Source organism: Mustelus asterias, chromosome 13 (assembly GCF_964213995.1).
Source record: "Mustelus asterias chromosome 13, sMusAst1.hap1.1, whole genome shotgun sequence".
Classification (NCBI taxonomy): Eukaryota; Metazoa; Chordata; class Chondrichthyes; order Carcharhiniformes; family Triakidae; genus Mustelus; species Mustelus asterias.
This window is the reverse complement of record NC_135813.1, coordinates 53,912,418-53,929,940: the sequence shown is the minus strand read 5'-3', so window position 1 is coordinate 53,929,940 and position 17,523 is coordinate 53,912,418. Positions and strand designations below refer to the sequence as shown.

Sequence of the window (17,523 nt, the reverse complement as noted above, 5' to 3'; positions counted from 1 at the left end):
TCGGCAGTATGCCTAAGGGAATGGTATTTGGGTCGAGGTGTCCTTAGTTACATAGCAACAAGGAAATAAGTCTTGCCAGAGGGAAGAGATCTGGTTTTTGAATGGACAAATAGAATATAATTATGTCAAGCAGCGCATCGCATTCGGCTGAGGTACTCTGTCATGTTTTGGGCTGACATGTTAATATGAAATGAAATTGAATTTAAGCTAATTGGAAGGTGTATGCTAGATAGCGATAGGTATAATTATAATGAATTTTGGCTCAGTGCCTTAGATCTTTGGAGAGGTCTTGTAGCACTGACCCAGAGCTATTCAACCATCTGAAGGCCTCCCATGGCCGTAGATGTTTTGTTTGTCTTGTATGATTTTTCACGTTTTAAAATAAATTTTGGTTAAATTTTGAGCTGAGATTTTGCTTTTGCGAGTTTAATTCTTAAGTTTTCAAGAGAATCAGGCCACCATTAAGGAATCCCCCACTCCATTGTCAACTAGTTTTCTATCCATCTCAATACACTACCCTCAATCGCATATGCTTTAATTTTACTATGTGGGACTTTGTTGAAAGCCTTCTGAAAGTCCAAATAAACTACATCCACTGGTCCCCCTCACTAACTCCACTAGTTATATCCTCGACGAATTCCAGTAGTCAAGCATGATTTCCCCTTCATAAATTCATGCTGACTCTGTCCAATTCTGCCACTGCTTTCCAAATGGTCTGCTATAAAATCTTTGACAGTGGACTCTAGAATTTTCCCCTCTACCAAGATCAGGATTACTGGTCTATAATGCCCTGTTTTCTCTCTACCTCCCTTTTTAACTAGTGGGGTTACATTAGCTACCCTTTAATCTGTAGGAACTGTTACAGAGTCTATGGAATCTTGGAAGATGACCGCCAATACATCGACTATTTCTTGGGCCACTTCCTTAAGTACTCTGAATTAGATTATTAGGCTCTGGGGGTTTATTGGCCTTCAATCCTATCAGTTTCCCCAACACCATTTCTCTACTAATACTGGTGGCCTTCAGTTCCTCCCTTTCGACAAACACTGTGTTCCCCATCATTTCTGATACGTTATTTGTGTCATCCTTTGTGAAGACAAACCAATGTATTTCCTCTGTTTTAAATTATATTCCTCTGTTTCTGACTGTAAGGGACCTACATTTGTCTTCACCAATCTCATTCTCTTCACATACCTGTAGAAACGTCTACAGTCATTTTTTAAGTGCTCCGCAAGCTTACTCTTGTACTCTATTTTCTCCTTCTTAATCAAACCCTTGATCCTCCTTTGCTGAATTCTAAACTGCTCCCAATCCTGGGGTCTGCTGTTTTTTCTGGCCAATGTGTACGCCTCTTCCTTGGATCTAATACTATCTCTAATTTCCCTTGTAACCCATGGTTTAGCCATCTTTCCAATTTTACTTTTGCATCAGACCAAAATAAAAAATTGTTGCAATTCACTCATGTGTTCCTTGAATGTCTGCCATTGCCTATCCACTCTCATCCCTTTAAGTAACATTCCCCAATCCATCATAGCCAACTCACGCCTCATACCAACGTAGTTTCCTTTATTAAGATTCAGGACCTTAGACTCAGAATCAACATGTCACTCTCCATCTTTGATGAAGAATTCTATTATATTATGGTCACTCAGCCCCAAGGGGTCTTGTACAATAAGATTGCCAATTATTCCTTTCTCATTACACAATGCCCAGTCTAGGATGGCCTGTTCTCTAGTTGGTTCCTCAACGTATTGGTCCAGAAATCCAGACCTCCATACACACTCTAGGAATTCCTCCTCTACAGTATTGTGACTAACTTGATTTGCCCAATCTATATGCAGATAATTACAAATGCTTCTTTATCGCATGCACCTCCAATTTCTTGTTTAATGCCATTCCCAACATCACCATGACAGTTTGGGGATCTATATCCAACCCTCACTATCGCTTTTCACCCCTTGGTATTTCTCAGCTCTACCCATACCCCTGGATGTTTAATTACCGTCCCTAGTCATCCTGCAGCCATGTCTCCATAATCCCGACTATATCAAACCTGATTATATCTATTTGCACGATTAACTCATCCAATTTGTGAATGCTCCGCACATTAAGGCACAAAGCCTGAAGGCTTGTCGTTTTGTTTCCATGGAGAGAGAGTGCACAGGGTTCACCAGTACACTTGAGGCCTTCTGAGACCAGTTGATAACAGTTAATAAGAACTCGGAGCTGGGATTGGTTAGGAACAGGAAGCCAAGGGTGGAGATAAACGGGGAATTTTTCAGTCGGTAGGCCATGACCAGTGGAGTGCCACAAGGGTTAGTGTTGGGGCCTCAGTTATTTATAATTCATATTAATGACTTAGACAAAGAAACAGAGTAATGTATCCTAGATTGCTGACGATGCAAAGCTGGATGGGAATGTAAGTTGTGAGGAAACACAAAGAGGCTGTAAAGAAAGAGACAGGTGTAGAAAAGTTTAAGTTTGATAATTAGTTTGTAGTTTAGTTATGGGTATTAGTCAAATTATCAAAGTAGAACATAGAACATAGAACAGTACAGCACAGAACAGGCCCTTCGGCCCACGTAGTTGTGCCGAGCTTTGTCTGAAACCCAGATCAAGCTATTTCCTCCCTATCATCCCAAAGTACTCCATGTGCCTATCCAATAGCTTCTTAAATGTTCCTAAAGTTTCTGACTCCACTATCACTGCAGGCAGTCCATTCCACACCCCAACCACTCTATGTTAATATAAAGTATGTTAATATAATGTAATTTTATGCTGAATTCTGGAACACCTGCTCATCACATGACTTGTTAGCATCACACACACACACTGAACAAGGGAGAAAAACCATATGGCCCTTTAGGCTGTGCAACAAGACATCAAGGTCGAACAGTTCTGGTGTGGAACCATCAACTTCCCTAGCAATTAAAACTTATCAGTTATGTTCCTAAATTCAAAGATGTATTATGCAAAGAAAAATAGATGTTAAAACATTCAGCATTATGCATGGAATTAGTGCAGTTTAAATTATAGTGTTTTAAAGAAGAGGTCACTTTCTTTCACAGTAAGTAATCACTTCTGATTTTGCAAGTCTAGAATGAAGTTCTGTAATTAGCTTTTTAACTCTATAGTGTTTTTAACATTCATCACTCAGGAATGTGTATGATTTGAATGATTTTTTTCTTATATTTAACACACCAATCACTGATTTCAACCAGACTTTGTGTAATTTCTGTAACTTTAAGTTTTGTAAAGCTATTCTGTGTTTTAACTGACTTACAAAAAGCACTGACAGATATAACAAAAACATATTTTGGCAAAGCAATTCTCCACAAAAGGATTGATAAGCACCTGTTTTAATGAAGTTACCTATCGATCAATTAAGACGCCTGGACTGATGAATTGGTGTTCCCAGATATCACGTTGTCTCATCTCAAATAAAGGAGACTTTAAACACTAATTTATACACTGCATAACTTTTAAGAACTACCTAATTAGGAATATTTTGTATTTATACTTTGCAATCTTCTTTATTAGGTTTTAAGGTTATGAGCAATTTACCTCTACCCCTTCTTTTAAAAGTAAAGTAACTTTCCAAATACCAAGAATGACAGAGAGAAAAACATCAGCCAGCAAATGGCCTCAAAAAACAGAGTCACTGCTCGGGGTCTGATTTAATACCAATTACTTAAGGCTGAAACAATAAGCTCAAGGTATCATTCATGAGGTGTGACAGCACACTTCCCCCTATTCTAAACAATGAGCAAAGAAGATATCAAAAAAACATCCTTTTATCTTAGCAAGGAGTAACAGAAACAAACTTTAATGAGGATGTTCGTTCTATGAATAATTGACATTGTAAGAAAACAGAGGACACTGAGAAGTGAGTCAGTTGATGAGCCATCACTCTTGGGAGCCAATCACAGATTGATCACGTGCTCCTTGGGAGCCAATCACAGATTGATTTTGTGACCCTTGGGAGCTAATCACAGGTTGATCATGAGCCCCTTGGGCACCAATTAGGAAATAGCCATGCCTCATTTGGGCCAATCAGAATGTAATAATATCATTGATCATGCTGTGGCTTGGAAAGAGCAATAAGCAGTAGCTTTCACTGACCAAAGCATACATCAAGTTTGAAACTGAGGTTTGTAGAGCCTTTTGCTACCAAATAAACCTGTTGGTCTTTAACCTGGTGTTGTTAGACTTCTTACTGTGTTTACCCCAGTCCAATGCCGGTATCTCCACATTGAGCCTGCTGTCCACAGGGAAGCAGAAGTAACAAAGAGAACAGAGACTGAGTGTCAACCTGCACCCAAGGCTGAATCAAGAAGTAAGAACTGCAGTATTTTTGGAAAGTCACTGCCCTATTTTGATAAGTATTAATTTACAGCTTATGAACATTTCCTGGGTTACTTCACCAAACTCCTGTTTCCTGTATGGCTAAAGTCTCAAATGAACAAAACTGAATTTAAGTTCAAACAGTATCTGGAACTTACTTAGGTTAGGTGAGTAGACAACAAGGTGGCAGATGAAGTATAACGTAGGGAAGTGTAAGGTTACTCATTTTGGTAGTGAGATTAGCAAAGCACTTTTTGTTTTTAATATTTTTTAAAAAGGCATGAAACTTGTAAATGTTGATTTCAGAGACACTTGGGTGTGTTCATAGAAGGAACACAAAGTTAGCATGCAATGGGAAAAACAAATGGCATGTTGGCTTTTAGTGCAAAGTGAGTGCTGTACAAGAACACAAGTCTTTCTATAATTGTATAAGGTTTTGTTGAGATCACACCTGGAATACTCTGTGCAGCTTTGGTTTCCATTAGCAAGGACACATATACTTCCATTGGAAATGAAAGAGCAAAGGTTTGGCTGTTCCTGTGATTGAGAGTTATCCTATGCTGAGTAAACTGGGCCTATACTCTGAAGTTTAGAAGAAATGAGTAGTGACCTAATTGAAGGGGATTGATAGGTAAATACTGAGATGTGTTTCCGCCGACTGGGGAATCTAGAACATGGGTGTACACTCTCATGAGAAGGGGTCAATCATTTAGGACCTAGTTGAGAAATGTCTTCAGTGTGCTGAAAATCTTTGAAATTCTCTAGCCCAGTGGCTTGTGGGTGCTCCATCATTGAATGCATTCAAGGCTCAGAAAGACAGGTTTTTCAGTTTCTCAGGAAGCTGAGGGATATAGGCAGCGAGGGGAAAGTGGAGTTGAAGCAGAAGATCAACCCTGATCATATTGAATGGCGAAGTAGTCTTGAAGGGCCATTTGGCCTCGCTTTCCCCTATTTCTTTGTTTATTATTGAGTGTGGTGGAGGCAGCTTCAATCAAGGCTTTCAAGAGGGAAAAATGCACAGGGTTAGGAAAACAGCAGGGGACTGTCACTAGGTGCATTGCTCTGTCAGAGAGTCAGAACAGATGATGGGCTGAATAGTCTTCTTCTGTGCTTAACCATTTCATGATTTCTAAGAAGTTGGGAGCGTATTGGAATATTCTCCAATTGCCTGGATGAATACAACTTCCAAAACACTCAGGCAGCTGACAACAATCTAAGACTAAGCAGCCCGTTTGATTGGCACCCCATTCAACACCTTAAATATTCACTTTCTCCACCACCAGTGCTCAATGGCAGCAGTGTGTACCATTGACACAACATACTGCATCAATTCACCAAGTTTCCTTTTACAGTACATTCCTAACCTAACCTCTACCTACTAGAAAAATAAGAGCAACAAATAAAGTGATGGAAGGGGTCATCAACACTGCTATCGAATGCATTTACTCAGCAATAACCTTTTTGATTTATTTATTGTCACATGTATTAGTATACAGACAAAGCATACCATTCATAGAGGAAAGGAGAGAGAGCAGAATGTAGTGTTACAGTCATAGCTAGGATGTAGAGAAAGATCTACTTCATGCGAGGTGGTTCTGTTCAAAAGTCTGATGGCAGCAGGGAAGAAGCTGTTCTTGAGTCGGTTGGTATGTGTCCTCAGACTTCTGTACCTTTGTCTCGACGGGAGGTGGTGGAAGAGAGAATGTCTGGGGTGCATGGGGTCCTTAATTATGCTGGCTGCTTTCCTGAGGTAACGGGAAGTGTAGACAGAGTCAATGGGTGGGAGGCTGGTTTGAGTGATGGACTTCGTTCATGACCCTTTGTAGTTTCTTGCGGTCTGCGCACTGCTCACTGACAGTCAGTGTAGGTTCCATCAGGGTAACTCAGCTCCTGACCTCATTACAGCTTTAGTTCAAACATAGAAAAAAGAACTGAATGCCAAAGGTCGAGGTGAGTGGCTGCCCTTGACATCAAGACAGCATTTGACCGAGTGTGGTATCAAGGAGACCTAGCAACTGGAGTCAATGGGAATCAGGGGGAAAACCCTCTGCTAGGTGGAGTCATACCCAGTACAAAGGAAGATGATTGTGGTAGTTGGAGGTCAATAATCTCAGTTCCAGGACATCACTACAGGTGTTCCTCAGGGGGTGGCGATGGCCTAGTGGTATTATCACAAGACTACCAATCCACAAACTCAGCTAATGTTCTGGGGACCCGAGTTCGAATCCTGCCAGGTGGAATTTGAATTCAATTTTTAAAAAATCTGGAATCTACCGATGACCATGAAACCATTGTTGATTGTTGGAAAAACCCATCTGGTTCATTAATGTCCTTTTTAGGGAAGGAAAACTGCCATCTTTACCTGGTCTGGCCTATATATGACTCCAGAGCCACATATAAACTGAACTGGACTAGTCATATAAATACTGTGGCTATAAGAGCAGACCAGGGGCTATGTGTCCTGTGGCAAGTAACTCACCACCTGACTCCCCAAAGCCTGTCTATGATCTATAAGGCACAGATCAGGAGAGTAATTAAATACTTTCCACTTGTCTGGATGAGTGCAGCTCTAACAACACTCAAGAAGCTCAACACCATCCAGGGCAAAGCGGCTGCTTGATTGCTACCCCTTACACAAACATTCAATCTCTCCACCATCGACAGCATTACAGACGTGTGTACCATCTACGAGATGCACTGCAGGAACTCACCAACGTTCCCTAGGCAGCACCTTTCAAACCCATCACCACTACTATCTAGAAGGGCGAGAGCAGCAGAAACCTGGGAACACCACCACCTGGAAGTTCCACTCCAAGCCACTCACCATCCTGACTTGGAAATATATTGCCATTCCTTCACAGTCACTGGATCAAAATCCTGAAACTCCCTTCCTAACAGCACTGTGGGTATACCTACACCACACGGGTACAGTGGTTCAAGAAGGCAGCTGACCATTACTTTCTCAAGGGCAATTAGGGATGGAGCAATAAATGCTGGTCGAGCCAGCGATGCCCACATGCCGTAAATGAACTTTTAAAAAGAGTAGGTCCATGTGAACACCATCATGGGTTCTTCACCAAGTAACATACTATCCCAGATTGACAAATATCACCATTCCTTCAGATCACTAGATTAAAGTCCAAAGATGTGCGGGTTAGGTTGATTGGCCATGCTAAAAATTGCCCCTTAGTGTCCTGGGATGCGTAGATTAGCAGGTAAAATATGTAGGGATATGGGGGTAGGACCTGGGTGGGATTGTGGTCGGTGCAGACTCGATGGGCCGAATGGCCTCTTTCTGTACTGTAGGGTTTCTATGATTTCTATGATTAAATTCTTGGAATTCCCTACCTAACAGCTTTGGGGGAACCCTCTCTTCAAATGGACACCGGCAGTTCAAGAGAATTAAAGATAGCTCCCAATCACTGAAGAAAATAGATTGCAGACACCAGAGAATAAGATCAAATTTGTGGGGTATCTTCACCATTGTTATAACTATTGTCGTTTATATTGAGGGTTAAAAATGTTGAATAAGGTGAATATTGGGTGACCTACTCTTGATTTGGTTTAGTATGATTGTGTGTTTAAAAACCATGCTTGAACCTCTGAACCAGCAGGGAGGCTTTTAGAAGCAAGAAGGACTTGAGACTTGGGGGGGGGGGGGCATGGTGGCAAGCACTGCTGTCTAACAGTGCCAGGGACCCGGGGTGGCACAGTGGTTAGCACTACTGCCTCACAGCGTCAGGGGCCTGGGTTTGATTCCCGGCTTAGGTCACTGTGTGGAGTTTGCACATTCTCCCCATGTCTGCGTGGGTTTCTTCCAGCTGCTCCGGTTTCCTCCCACAGTTGGAAAGTTGTGCTGGTTAGGTGCATTGGCCATGCAAAATTCTCCCATAGTGTACCCAAACAGGTGCCAGAGTGTGGCGACGAGGGGATTTTCATAGTATCTTTGCGGGTGTTAACGTGAGCCTACTTGTGACTAATAAATTTGACAAGGTGCCGCTACATAAGATAAAGGTGTATGGTGTTACGGGTAATGTATTAGCATGGATAGAGGATTGGTTAACTAACAGAAAGCAAAGAGTGGGGGTAAATGGGTGTTTTTCTGGTTGGCGATCACTGACTAGTGGTGTGCTTCAGGGATCAGTGTTGGGACTGCAATTGTTTCCGATTTACATAGATGATTTGGAGTTGGAGTCAAGTGTAGTGTGCCAAAATTCACAGATGACACTAAGATGAGTGGTAGAGTAAAGTGTGCAGAGGATGCTGAAAGTCTGCAAAGGGATACAGATAGTCTAAGTAAGTCGGCGAGGGTCTGGCAGATGGAGTACAATGTTGGTAAATGTGAGGTCATCCATTTTGATAGGAATAACAGCAAAATGGATTATTATTTAAATGGTAAAAAATTGCAGCATGCTGCTGTGCAGAGGGACCTGGGTGTCCTTGTACAACAATCTCGAGTTGATTTGCAGGTGCAGCAGGTAATTAAGAAGGCAAATGGAATTTTGTCCTTCATTGCTAGAGGGATGGAGTTTAAAAACAGTGAGATTATGTTGCAGCTGTATAAGGTGCTGGTGAGGCCACACCTGGAGTACAGTGTACAGTTTTGGCCTCCTTACTTGAGAAAGGATATACTGGCACTTGAAGGGGTGCAGAGGAGATTCACTAGGTTGATTCTGGAGTTGAGAGGGTTGGCTTATGAGGAGAGACTAAGTAGACTGGGGCTATACTTATTGGAATTCAGAAGAATGAGGGGAGATCTTATAGAAACATATAAGATTATGATGGGAATAGATAAGATAGCAGGGAAGTTGTTTCCACTGGTGGGTGGAACTAGAACTGGGGGGCATAGCCTCAAAATAAAGGGAAGCAGATTTAGGACTGAGTTGAGGAGGAACTTCTTCACACAAAGGGTTGTGAATCTCTGGAATTCCCTGCCCAGTGGAGCAGTTGAGGCTACCTCATTGAATGTTTTTAAGGCAAGGGTAGATAAATTTTTGAACAGTAATGGAATTAAGGTTTATGGTGAGCGGGTGGGTAAGTGGAGCTGAGTCCATGAAAAGATCAGCCATGATCTTATTGAATGACGGAGCAGGCTCGAGGGGCCAGATGGCCTACTCCTGCTCCTAGTTCTTATGTAAACTTAACTTAAAATTGCAGGGCATAGTGCCATGTTCCAAAAGGAAAACTGGTGGATTTTCTATACAAGTGTAAGAGAAGCTGACCTGGAGGCTGCAGACATCCAGTCTGTTGTGTTTAATTAGATAACTCAGGTTATGTATGTTTAGAGAGGAAAAGAGAGAGTTCCAGAGATTTGGATAAAACCACGTAGCTCTATAAAGAGAAGCCCAGCTACAGAATAGATGACAAGAGTGTATATGTGTGTCTGGTGGATTGTGGCATGTGACAGACCAGCAATGACACCTATACTTGGACCAGGAGGCCGTACTGGTAGGGATATACCATTGACCTGTGCAGCCAGACTCAGACAAAAACTGCCTCTCAGGAATGAGTATGTTTTAAAATACTATCAGAATGAAAGGTACAGTAACAATTCTTTTCAGTGTTTCAATTTAATCTTGGAGGCCTGCTGCTTATGTCCTCCACGTCTTGCATTCTTTAAATGATTATACTGTTTAGATCCAGATCCTAGTAAGTAACCAGCTTAGACAGTATTCTCATGGCTGGAATAACATCACACAGACAGCAGTATTTCCCCACTATCTGCTCAAGGGCAATAAATGCAACCTTCATCACTCATCCAATGTTAGCCTGGCCAGCATTTACTGTCTTATTTCACATGTAAGAATGATTACTTGGGCGATTTGATAAATGGACAGTACTCTAGAGGGGAAAAGTCATGCTTGACGAATCTATTGGAATTCTTTAAGAATGTATCTAGTAGAGTTGACCAAGGAGAACCAGTGGATGTGGTTTATTTAGACTTTCAGAAGGCTTTCAACAAGATCTCACATAGCAGATTACTATGTAAAGTTAAAGTACATGGGATTGCAGCTAATGCCTTGAGACGGATAGAATCATAGAAACCCTACCGTGCAGAAGGAGGCCATTCGGCCCATCAGGTCTGCACCAACAATAATCCTACCTAGGCCCTAACCCCACATATTTACCCCACTAATCCCTCTTCCCTCCACATCCTGCGACACTAAGGGGCAATTTAGCATTGCCAATGCATCTAACCTGCACATCTTTGGAGTGTGGGAGGAAACTCACACAGACACAGGGAGAACATGCAAACTCCGCACAGACAGTGACCCAAACTGGGAATCGAACCCGGGTCCCTGGTGCTGTGAGGCAGCAGTGCTAACCACTGTACCATCAAAAGCTAGTTAGCAGATAGGAAGCAAAGAGTTGGCATATATGGGTCTTTTTCTGATTTGGAGATGCTGGCATTGGACTGGGGTAAGCACAGTGGCAGGTAGTGACAAGTGGGGTTCCACAAGGATCTATGCTAGGACCCCAACTGTTCACATTATAGCTTAATAAATTGGAAGAGGGAATTGAATGTATTATCTCCAAATTTGCAGATTGTAAGTGGAACCCCTAATGGGGTGATAAGATAGTAGACATTAAGGCACTGACAGGACTACCAGCATTCTGTTAAATGACTTTTGAAATAAATTTGAGCTAACAAGAAACAATTTACACATGTGATGCAGTAATTGATTCAAACGAGTGATTATGATAAAACAAATGCTGATATTTTGAATTATTAATTTTAAGGAATATTGTTCACTTTAGTCAAAGCATTTTACCGCAAGGCATCATGATAAAAGTCATTAGGGTGAAGCCATATTTCGAGAGAATAATTGGACCTTGGAAATATGCAAGTTTTATCAGTAAAATGTTGGATTGGAGAACATTTAAAACACTTTATATTTCATGAAAAGGGTCTATTCACTGTCCAGACGAGATGGACTGGTGTCCAGACATGGTGTCACAAGTTAGCCTGGTTAGATCGTGATCTTTAAGGGAACCTGTGAGAATGCTGCCTGGTTTGGAGGGTAGGTCTTATGAGGAAAGGTTGAGGGAGCTGGGGCTGTTCTCTCTGGAGTGGAGGAGGCTGAGGGGAGACTTAATAGAGGTTTATAAAATGATGAGGGGGATAGATAGAGTGAATGTTCAAAGACTATTTCCTCGGGTGGATGGAGCTATTACAAGGGGGCATAACTATAGGGTTCGTGGTGGGAGATATAGGAAGGATATCAGAGGTAGGTTCTTTACGTAGAGAGTGGTTGGGGTATGGAATGGACTGCCTGCAGTGATAGTGGAGTCAGACACTTTAGGAACATTTAAGCGGTTATTGGATAGGCACATGGAGCACACCAGGATGATAGGGAGTGGGATAGCTTGATCTTGGTTTCAGATAAAGCTCAGCACAACATCATGGGCCGAAGGGCCTGTTCTGTGCTGTACTGTTCTATGTTCTATGTTCATTTGAACTTTGGGCTTGGCGTCTTGGGCTGCTAGGCAACCAGGGTTTGGGGTCAGCCAAGAGAGGAGTCAGCTTCTGGATTTCACAGACTAATAAAATACCATTATGCTGAGGGGTGGAATTCAATTGGCTAAAGTATTTGACATGTTTTATTGTTGAAGATGATTGATTTAAAGCTATTGAAAGGCAGGAATTATTGATAAGAAAAAACTATAATTGATCTGTTTTTATTGTATATGTTAGATTCATCGGAGAGGTTCTGCTGCTCAATGTCAGAGTTGCTTCACCCTTTGAATTCCTGGCAACCGCTGGTTTAAATAAAGTTATGCCTTTATACAGAGATACCTGCCTCGCGAGTCTTGTATTGTCTAATCTTTGGGCAGTACCAGTCACCTCGGGTACCCCACAACACAGATGATACAAAGTTGGGTAAGAGGGTGAGCTGTGAGGAGGATGCAGAAATGCTTCAGTGTGATTTGGACAGGCTGTGTGTGTGGGCATGTGCGTGGCAGAGGCAGTGTAATGTGGATAAATGTGAGGTTATCCACTTTGGTAGCAATAATAGGAAGACAAATTATTACTTGAATGGGTGTAAATTGAGAGAGGTGGACAAAACCTTGGAGTCCTCGTGCATCAGTCACTGAAAGTAAGCATGCAGGTACAGCAGGCAGTAAAGAAGGCAGAATGTATGCTGGCCTTTATAGGGATAGGGATGTTTTGCTGCAATTGTATAGAGTGTTGGTGAGGCCAAACCCAGAGTATTGTGTGTAGTTTTGTGTCCTTATCTGAGGAAAGATGTCCTTACTATAGTACAGGGAAGGTTTATCAGGCTGATTCCTGGGATGGCAGGTGTGTCATATGAGGAGACACTAAATCAGTTAGCATTATATTCATTGGAGTTTAAAGAGTGAGAGGGGATCCCATAGAAACTTGCAAAATTCTAGATCAGAAAGAATGTTCCCAATGGTGGGGGAGTCCAGAACTAGGGATTATAGTTTGAGGATAAGGGGTAAACCTTTTAGAACTGAGGTGAGGAGAAATTTCTTCATCCAGAGGATGGTGAATGTGTGGAATTCAATACCACAGAATGTAGTTGAGGGCAAAACATTGTCTGATTTCAAGAAGAAATTAGATATAGCTCTAAGGGCTAAAGGGACCAAAGATATGGGAGGGAAGGGAGGATCAGGATATTGAATTCCATGATCAAAACGAATGACAGAACCGGCTTGAATGGCCGACTCCTGCTTCTAGTTTTTATGTTTAAGTTTGCCAAGAAGGGTTTCCATCTATGATTCAGTTAAAAATCTGAACTACATCCAAATAATAGCAACTGTGGTTCAGTTGGCAGAACTTTACTTGAATTGGAAGGTGTGAGTTTAAATTCCATTCTTCAAAAACTTGAGCACATAATCCAGGCTGACGCTTCAGTGCATTACTGAGTGCTGCACTGTCAGTGAATGAGACATTAAACTGAGGAAACCAAGGCCTTATCTACTTGGAAGAGCAAAGGCATTATCTCCGGCATTCTAGCTTTACCCCTCAACCTACATCACTCCAAAACGGAAACACTGCTATTTGTGGGATCTTGCTGTGTGCACGTTGCCTGCTGGCGTTCCAACTGCACTTCAAAATAGGAAAGTATGTCATTAGCTGTAAAATGCTCTGGGACCTACTGGGATGGTTTAAAAATGCCAATATAAACAGGAGCCCCTTTCCGAAACTTCAACTTCAGTTTATCTTGCTCCCTCCCTCCCACACCCACATAGACAGACCTTGGTTCGCTCGTTTAAGCAGTTCAATTTCCTCGTGCAGTTTGCCCAGAGTTTCCGAGTGCTGCTCCTGGAGGAACTGAAGATTCTTTTCCAAGGTGATCACCCTCAGGTTAGGGTCCAGTTCTCGCTGCTCGAACAGGGGGCTGAGCTGGTGGGGGGCTTCGCTTTTGGGTGGCTTGGCACCTGGAGACAGAGGGAGGTGCTTGACATTATTGTTCTGGAAGAGGGAGCGAGGGTAGCGGCTTCTCTCGAGGGTCCCGACGCGGGACCACTGTGGCAGGTTTCGTAGAGGAGGTAGACTGGCGCTGGACATGTCCCCAGGGGAAAGTGCTTCCATAGAGTCAGGGCTGTGTGGCAGTGATGCAGGCTTTACCAAGTTCCGAATAAAAATAAATCCCTCAGGTCATTAAACAATAATAGAACACACACAGTTAGTCTCAGCTTGGATTTTATCCAAACTGCTCTGTTCAGTTTAAAGGCTGGGTTTTGTGGTCAATCTATTAAAGATTCCTGTATGTGATACACTCACTGTCTTATTTTCCCCTCCTAGTGAATGTCCACTGTGTTCCTCAGAGAAGGTGCAGCTTTGCAAAGTTTCCTGAATCCCCAATGTGGATGGCTCAGGCCTGACTTCACTGCAATGTCCTCCTCCTGTCTAATCCCACAATCGCATCCGGTCTCCCTGCTGTTGGCAGAAACACTCGGGACTGCTCTCAATGTCCCTGATCCCAGTGTCATCGCTTTGCTGCATTTTCTGCTTCGATTTGTCGAGTCGCAACACTTGGGGTATATCCAATCAGATCACTGTAGGAGAGGTAGAGGTTAATGAATAATAAATGAATGGGCCATTTGCTGCTGGTGTTCTTTCTAAAACTCCTATCCGAGCTCACAGGCAGGCACACACTGTGCCAAAGCATTTGCTGAGCTTCTAACCCAGGGGCTGAAAGGTTATTGAACTGCCAGGGAAGCAATGGAAACAGCACCTTGTTGCATGCAACAACAAGGGATCCACTGACAAAACTTGTCCACACGCTGGGGGAGGAGATATTAGGAAGGGAAAATCAAAGAACAAGAGGTGGATTTTAAAATCCTTAAAAAGGGGGAGATGATATGGGAAGGAGGTACTCCAGATGTTAGGGTTGAAGGAAAGGTGGATTGCTAGAGGGGAAGCATCGGACCAGTTTTATAAAAAAAAAACAGCTAGATGCTGTGGTAGACGCTTTAAATATATCACCCCTACCCACCTCCCCCCCCATACGGAAATCAAATGGTTGTAATCCATTGAAGTTTATGAAAGGCCAGTATATAGAGGATATATATCACACAAGGGAGATAGTAGAAAGAAGCAGATAGGTTGCAGGGCCATGAGCAGGAAGATGGGATTAGAACGGACACCTGGGCGTCTTTGGGTCGCCATGGACAAGATGGGTCGAATGGCTCTCTAATTAATTTATAATTTTCTATGGTTCTATGATGCATATACTGGAAGGATATTTCCACACTGTATAAATGTGGTTGACTATTGGTAAGTGTAAATTAAGAGACTGGCAGTAGGGTCTTTGTGGTTGATAAATTGTGAGGTTCACAGCTCCACTGAAGATCAGACTAAATACCTTGGAATACTGGGGATGTGGGTCAGTGTGATGGGGGGGTGGGTCAGTGTGATGGGGGGGTGGGTCAGTGTGATGGGGGTGTGGGTCAGTGTGATGGGGGGGTGGGTCAGTGTGATGGGGGGGAGGGTCAGTGTGATGGGGGGGGGTGTGGGTCAGTGTGATGGGGGGGTGTGGGTCAGTGTGATGGGGGGGGTGTGGGTCAGTGTGATGGTTGGGGGGGGTGTGGGTCAGTGTGATGGGGGGGGTGTGGGTCAGTGTGATGGGGGGGGTGTGGGTCAGTGTGATGGTTGGGGGGGTGTGGGTCAGTGTGATGGGGGGGGTGTGGGTCAGTGTGATGGTTTGGGGGGGGTGTGGGTCAGTGTGATGGTTGGGGGGGTGTGGGTCAGTGTGATGGGGGGGTGTGGGTCAGTGTGATGGGGGGGGTGTGGGTCAGTGTGATGGGGGGGGTGTGGGTCAGTGTGATGGGGGGGGTGTGGGTCAGTGTGATGGGGGGGGGTGTGGGTCAGTGTGATTGGGGGGGGGTGTGGGTCAGAGTGATGGTTGGGGGGGGGTGTGGGTCAGTGTGATGGTTGGGGGGGTGTGGGTCAGTGTGATGGTTGGGGGGGGTGTGGGTCAGTGTGATGGTTGGGGGGGGTGTGGGTCAGTGTGATGGGGGGGTGTGGGTCAGTGTGATGGGGGGGGTGTGGGTCAGTGTGATGGGGGGGGGGTGGGTCAGTGTGATGGGGGGGGGGTGGGTCAGTGTGATGGGGGGGGGGTGGGTCAGTGTGATGGGGGGGGGTGGGTCAGTGTGATGGGGGGGGGTGGGTCAGTGTGATGGGGGGGGGGGTGGGTCAGTGTGATGGGGGGGGGGGTGGGTCAGTGTGATGGGGGGGGGGTGGGTCAGTGTGATGGGGGGGGGGGGGGGGTCAGTGTGATGGGGGGGGGGGGTCAGTGTGATGGGGGGGGGGGGGTCAGTGTGATGGGGGGGGGGGTCAGTGTGATGGGGGGGGGGGGTGGGTCAGTGTGATGGGGGGGGGGTAGGTCAGTGTGATGGGGGGGGGGTAGGTCAGTGTGATGGGGGTGGGTGGGTCAGTGTGATGGGGGTGGGTGGGTCAGTGTGATGGGGGTGGGTGGGTCAGTGTGATGGGGGGGGGGGTGGGTCAGTGTGATGGGGGGGGGTGGGTCAGTGTGATGGGGGGGGGGGTGGGTCAGTGTGATGGGGGGGGGGTGGGTCAGTGTGATGGGGGGGGGTGGGTCAGTGTGATGGGGGGGGGTGGGTCAGTGTGATGGGGGGGGGTGGGTCAGTGTGATGGGGGGGGGGTGGGTCAGTGTGATGGGGGGGGGGTGGGTCAGTGTGATGGGGGGGGGCGTGGGTCAGTGTGATGGGGGGGGGGGGTCAGTGTGATGGGGGGGGGGGGGGTGCGGAGGTGTGGCTTCCCTAAGGAGTTGGTGAAGGGGGACGGTGACAGAGGGAGTGATGTTGACCATCACAGGGTCCAATGGAATCAGCAAACCCCCAGACAGGGCTTCCCCTGAACCTCCACTCCCCCGGACCGGTGGAGGGGGGGTCTGGGCTCGCAGATTGGGGGGGGTCGGGGGGGAGAGGAGGTTGTGCTTTGAGGGAGGGGAGGGGGCGGGGGGGGTGCCAGTCTGGGGGTCCTGGTTGAGGAGGGCCCGATCCGTGAGTGCCAGGATTGGGAGGGTTCAGGGTCCCGGGTCTGAGTTTGAGGGCCGGGGGTTGCTTGGGTTCCCGGGTCTGAGGGGTTGAGTTTGGGGCGGGGGTTGGGTCCGGGTCCGGGCTACTCACCGAGCGGGCGGTTGAAGGCAAGCGGCCGGGCGGCGCTGGTTGGGCGGTCGACCTGTTTCCAAGGCGACGGCTGTTCCCTAGTAACAGACCGCGTTACACTAGACAACAAGAACCTCCCACTTCCGGAGCAACAAACCGAGGGGGTCCGGGATCGCGTGCCCCTCCCGGGGGGGCGCGGGCAGAGGGACAGCCCGACATGGCGGACTGGCCCCGGTCACGGGTCAACCCCCTTTGAACACGGGGAGGGGAGGGGAGGGGAGGGGGGGGAGGGGGAGGGGAGGGGGGGAGGGGGAGGGGAGGGGGGGGAGGGGGAGGGGAGGGGGAGGGGAGGGGGGGGAGGAGGGGGAGGGGAGGGGGGGGAGGAGGGGGAGGGGAGGGGGGGGAGGAGGGGGAGGGGAGGGGGGGAGGGGGAGGGGAGGGGGGGGGAGGGGGAGGGGGAGGGGAGGGGGGGGGGAGAAGGGGGGGGAGGAGGGGGGGAGGGGGGGGGAGGAGAGGGGGGGGGGGGGATGGGGGGGGAGGAGAGGAGGGGGGGGGGATGGGGGGGGGAGGAGAGGA

General features: G+C 46.0%; 1 protein-coding gene across 3 annotated transcripts in view; it reads right to left on the bottom strand.

The window, feature by feature from the left end:
- Nucleotides 1–17,207, bottom strand: part of ccdc74 (coiled-coil domain containing 74) — a 72,234-nt gene extending 55,027 nt beyond the window's left edge. For all 3 annotated transcript variants that reach the window (XM_078226776.1, XM_078226777.1, XM_078226778.1), the window contains exons 1-2: nucleotides 16,969–17,207; nucleotides 13,570–14,373 (exon numbers count right to left, since the gene is read on the bottom strand). In XM_078226776.1, the coding sequence (XP_078082902.1) occupies nucleotides 13,570–13,906 (337 nt within the window). In that variant the 5' untranslated portion in view covers nucleotides 13,907–14,373; nucleotides 16,969–17,207. The remainder of the gene's footprint in view (nucleotides 1–13,569; nucleotides 14,374–16,968) is intronic.
- Between the last annotated feature and the right edge of the window lie 316 nt (nucleotides 17,208–17,523).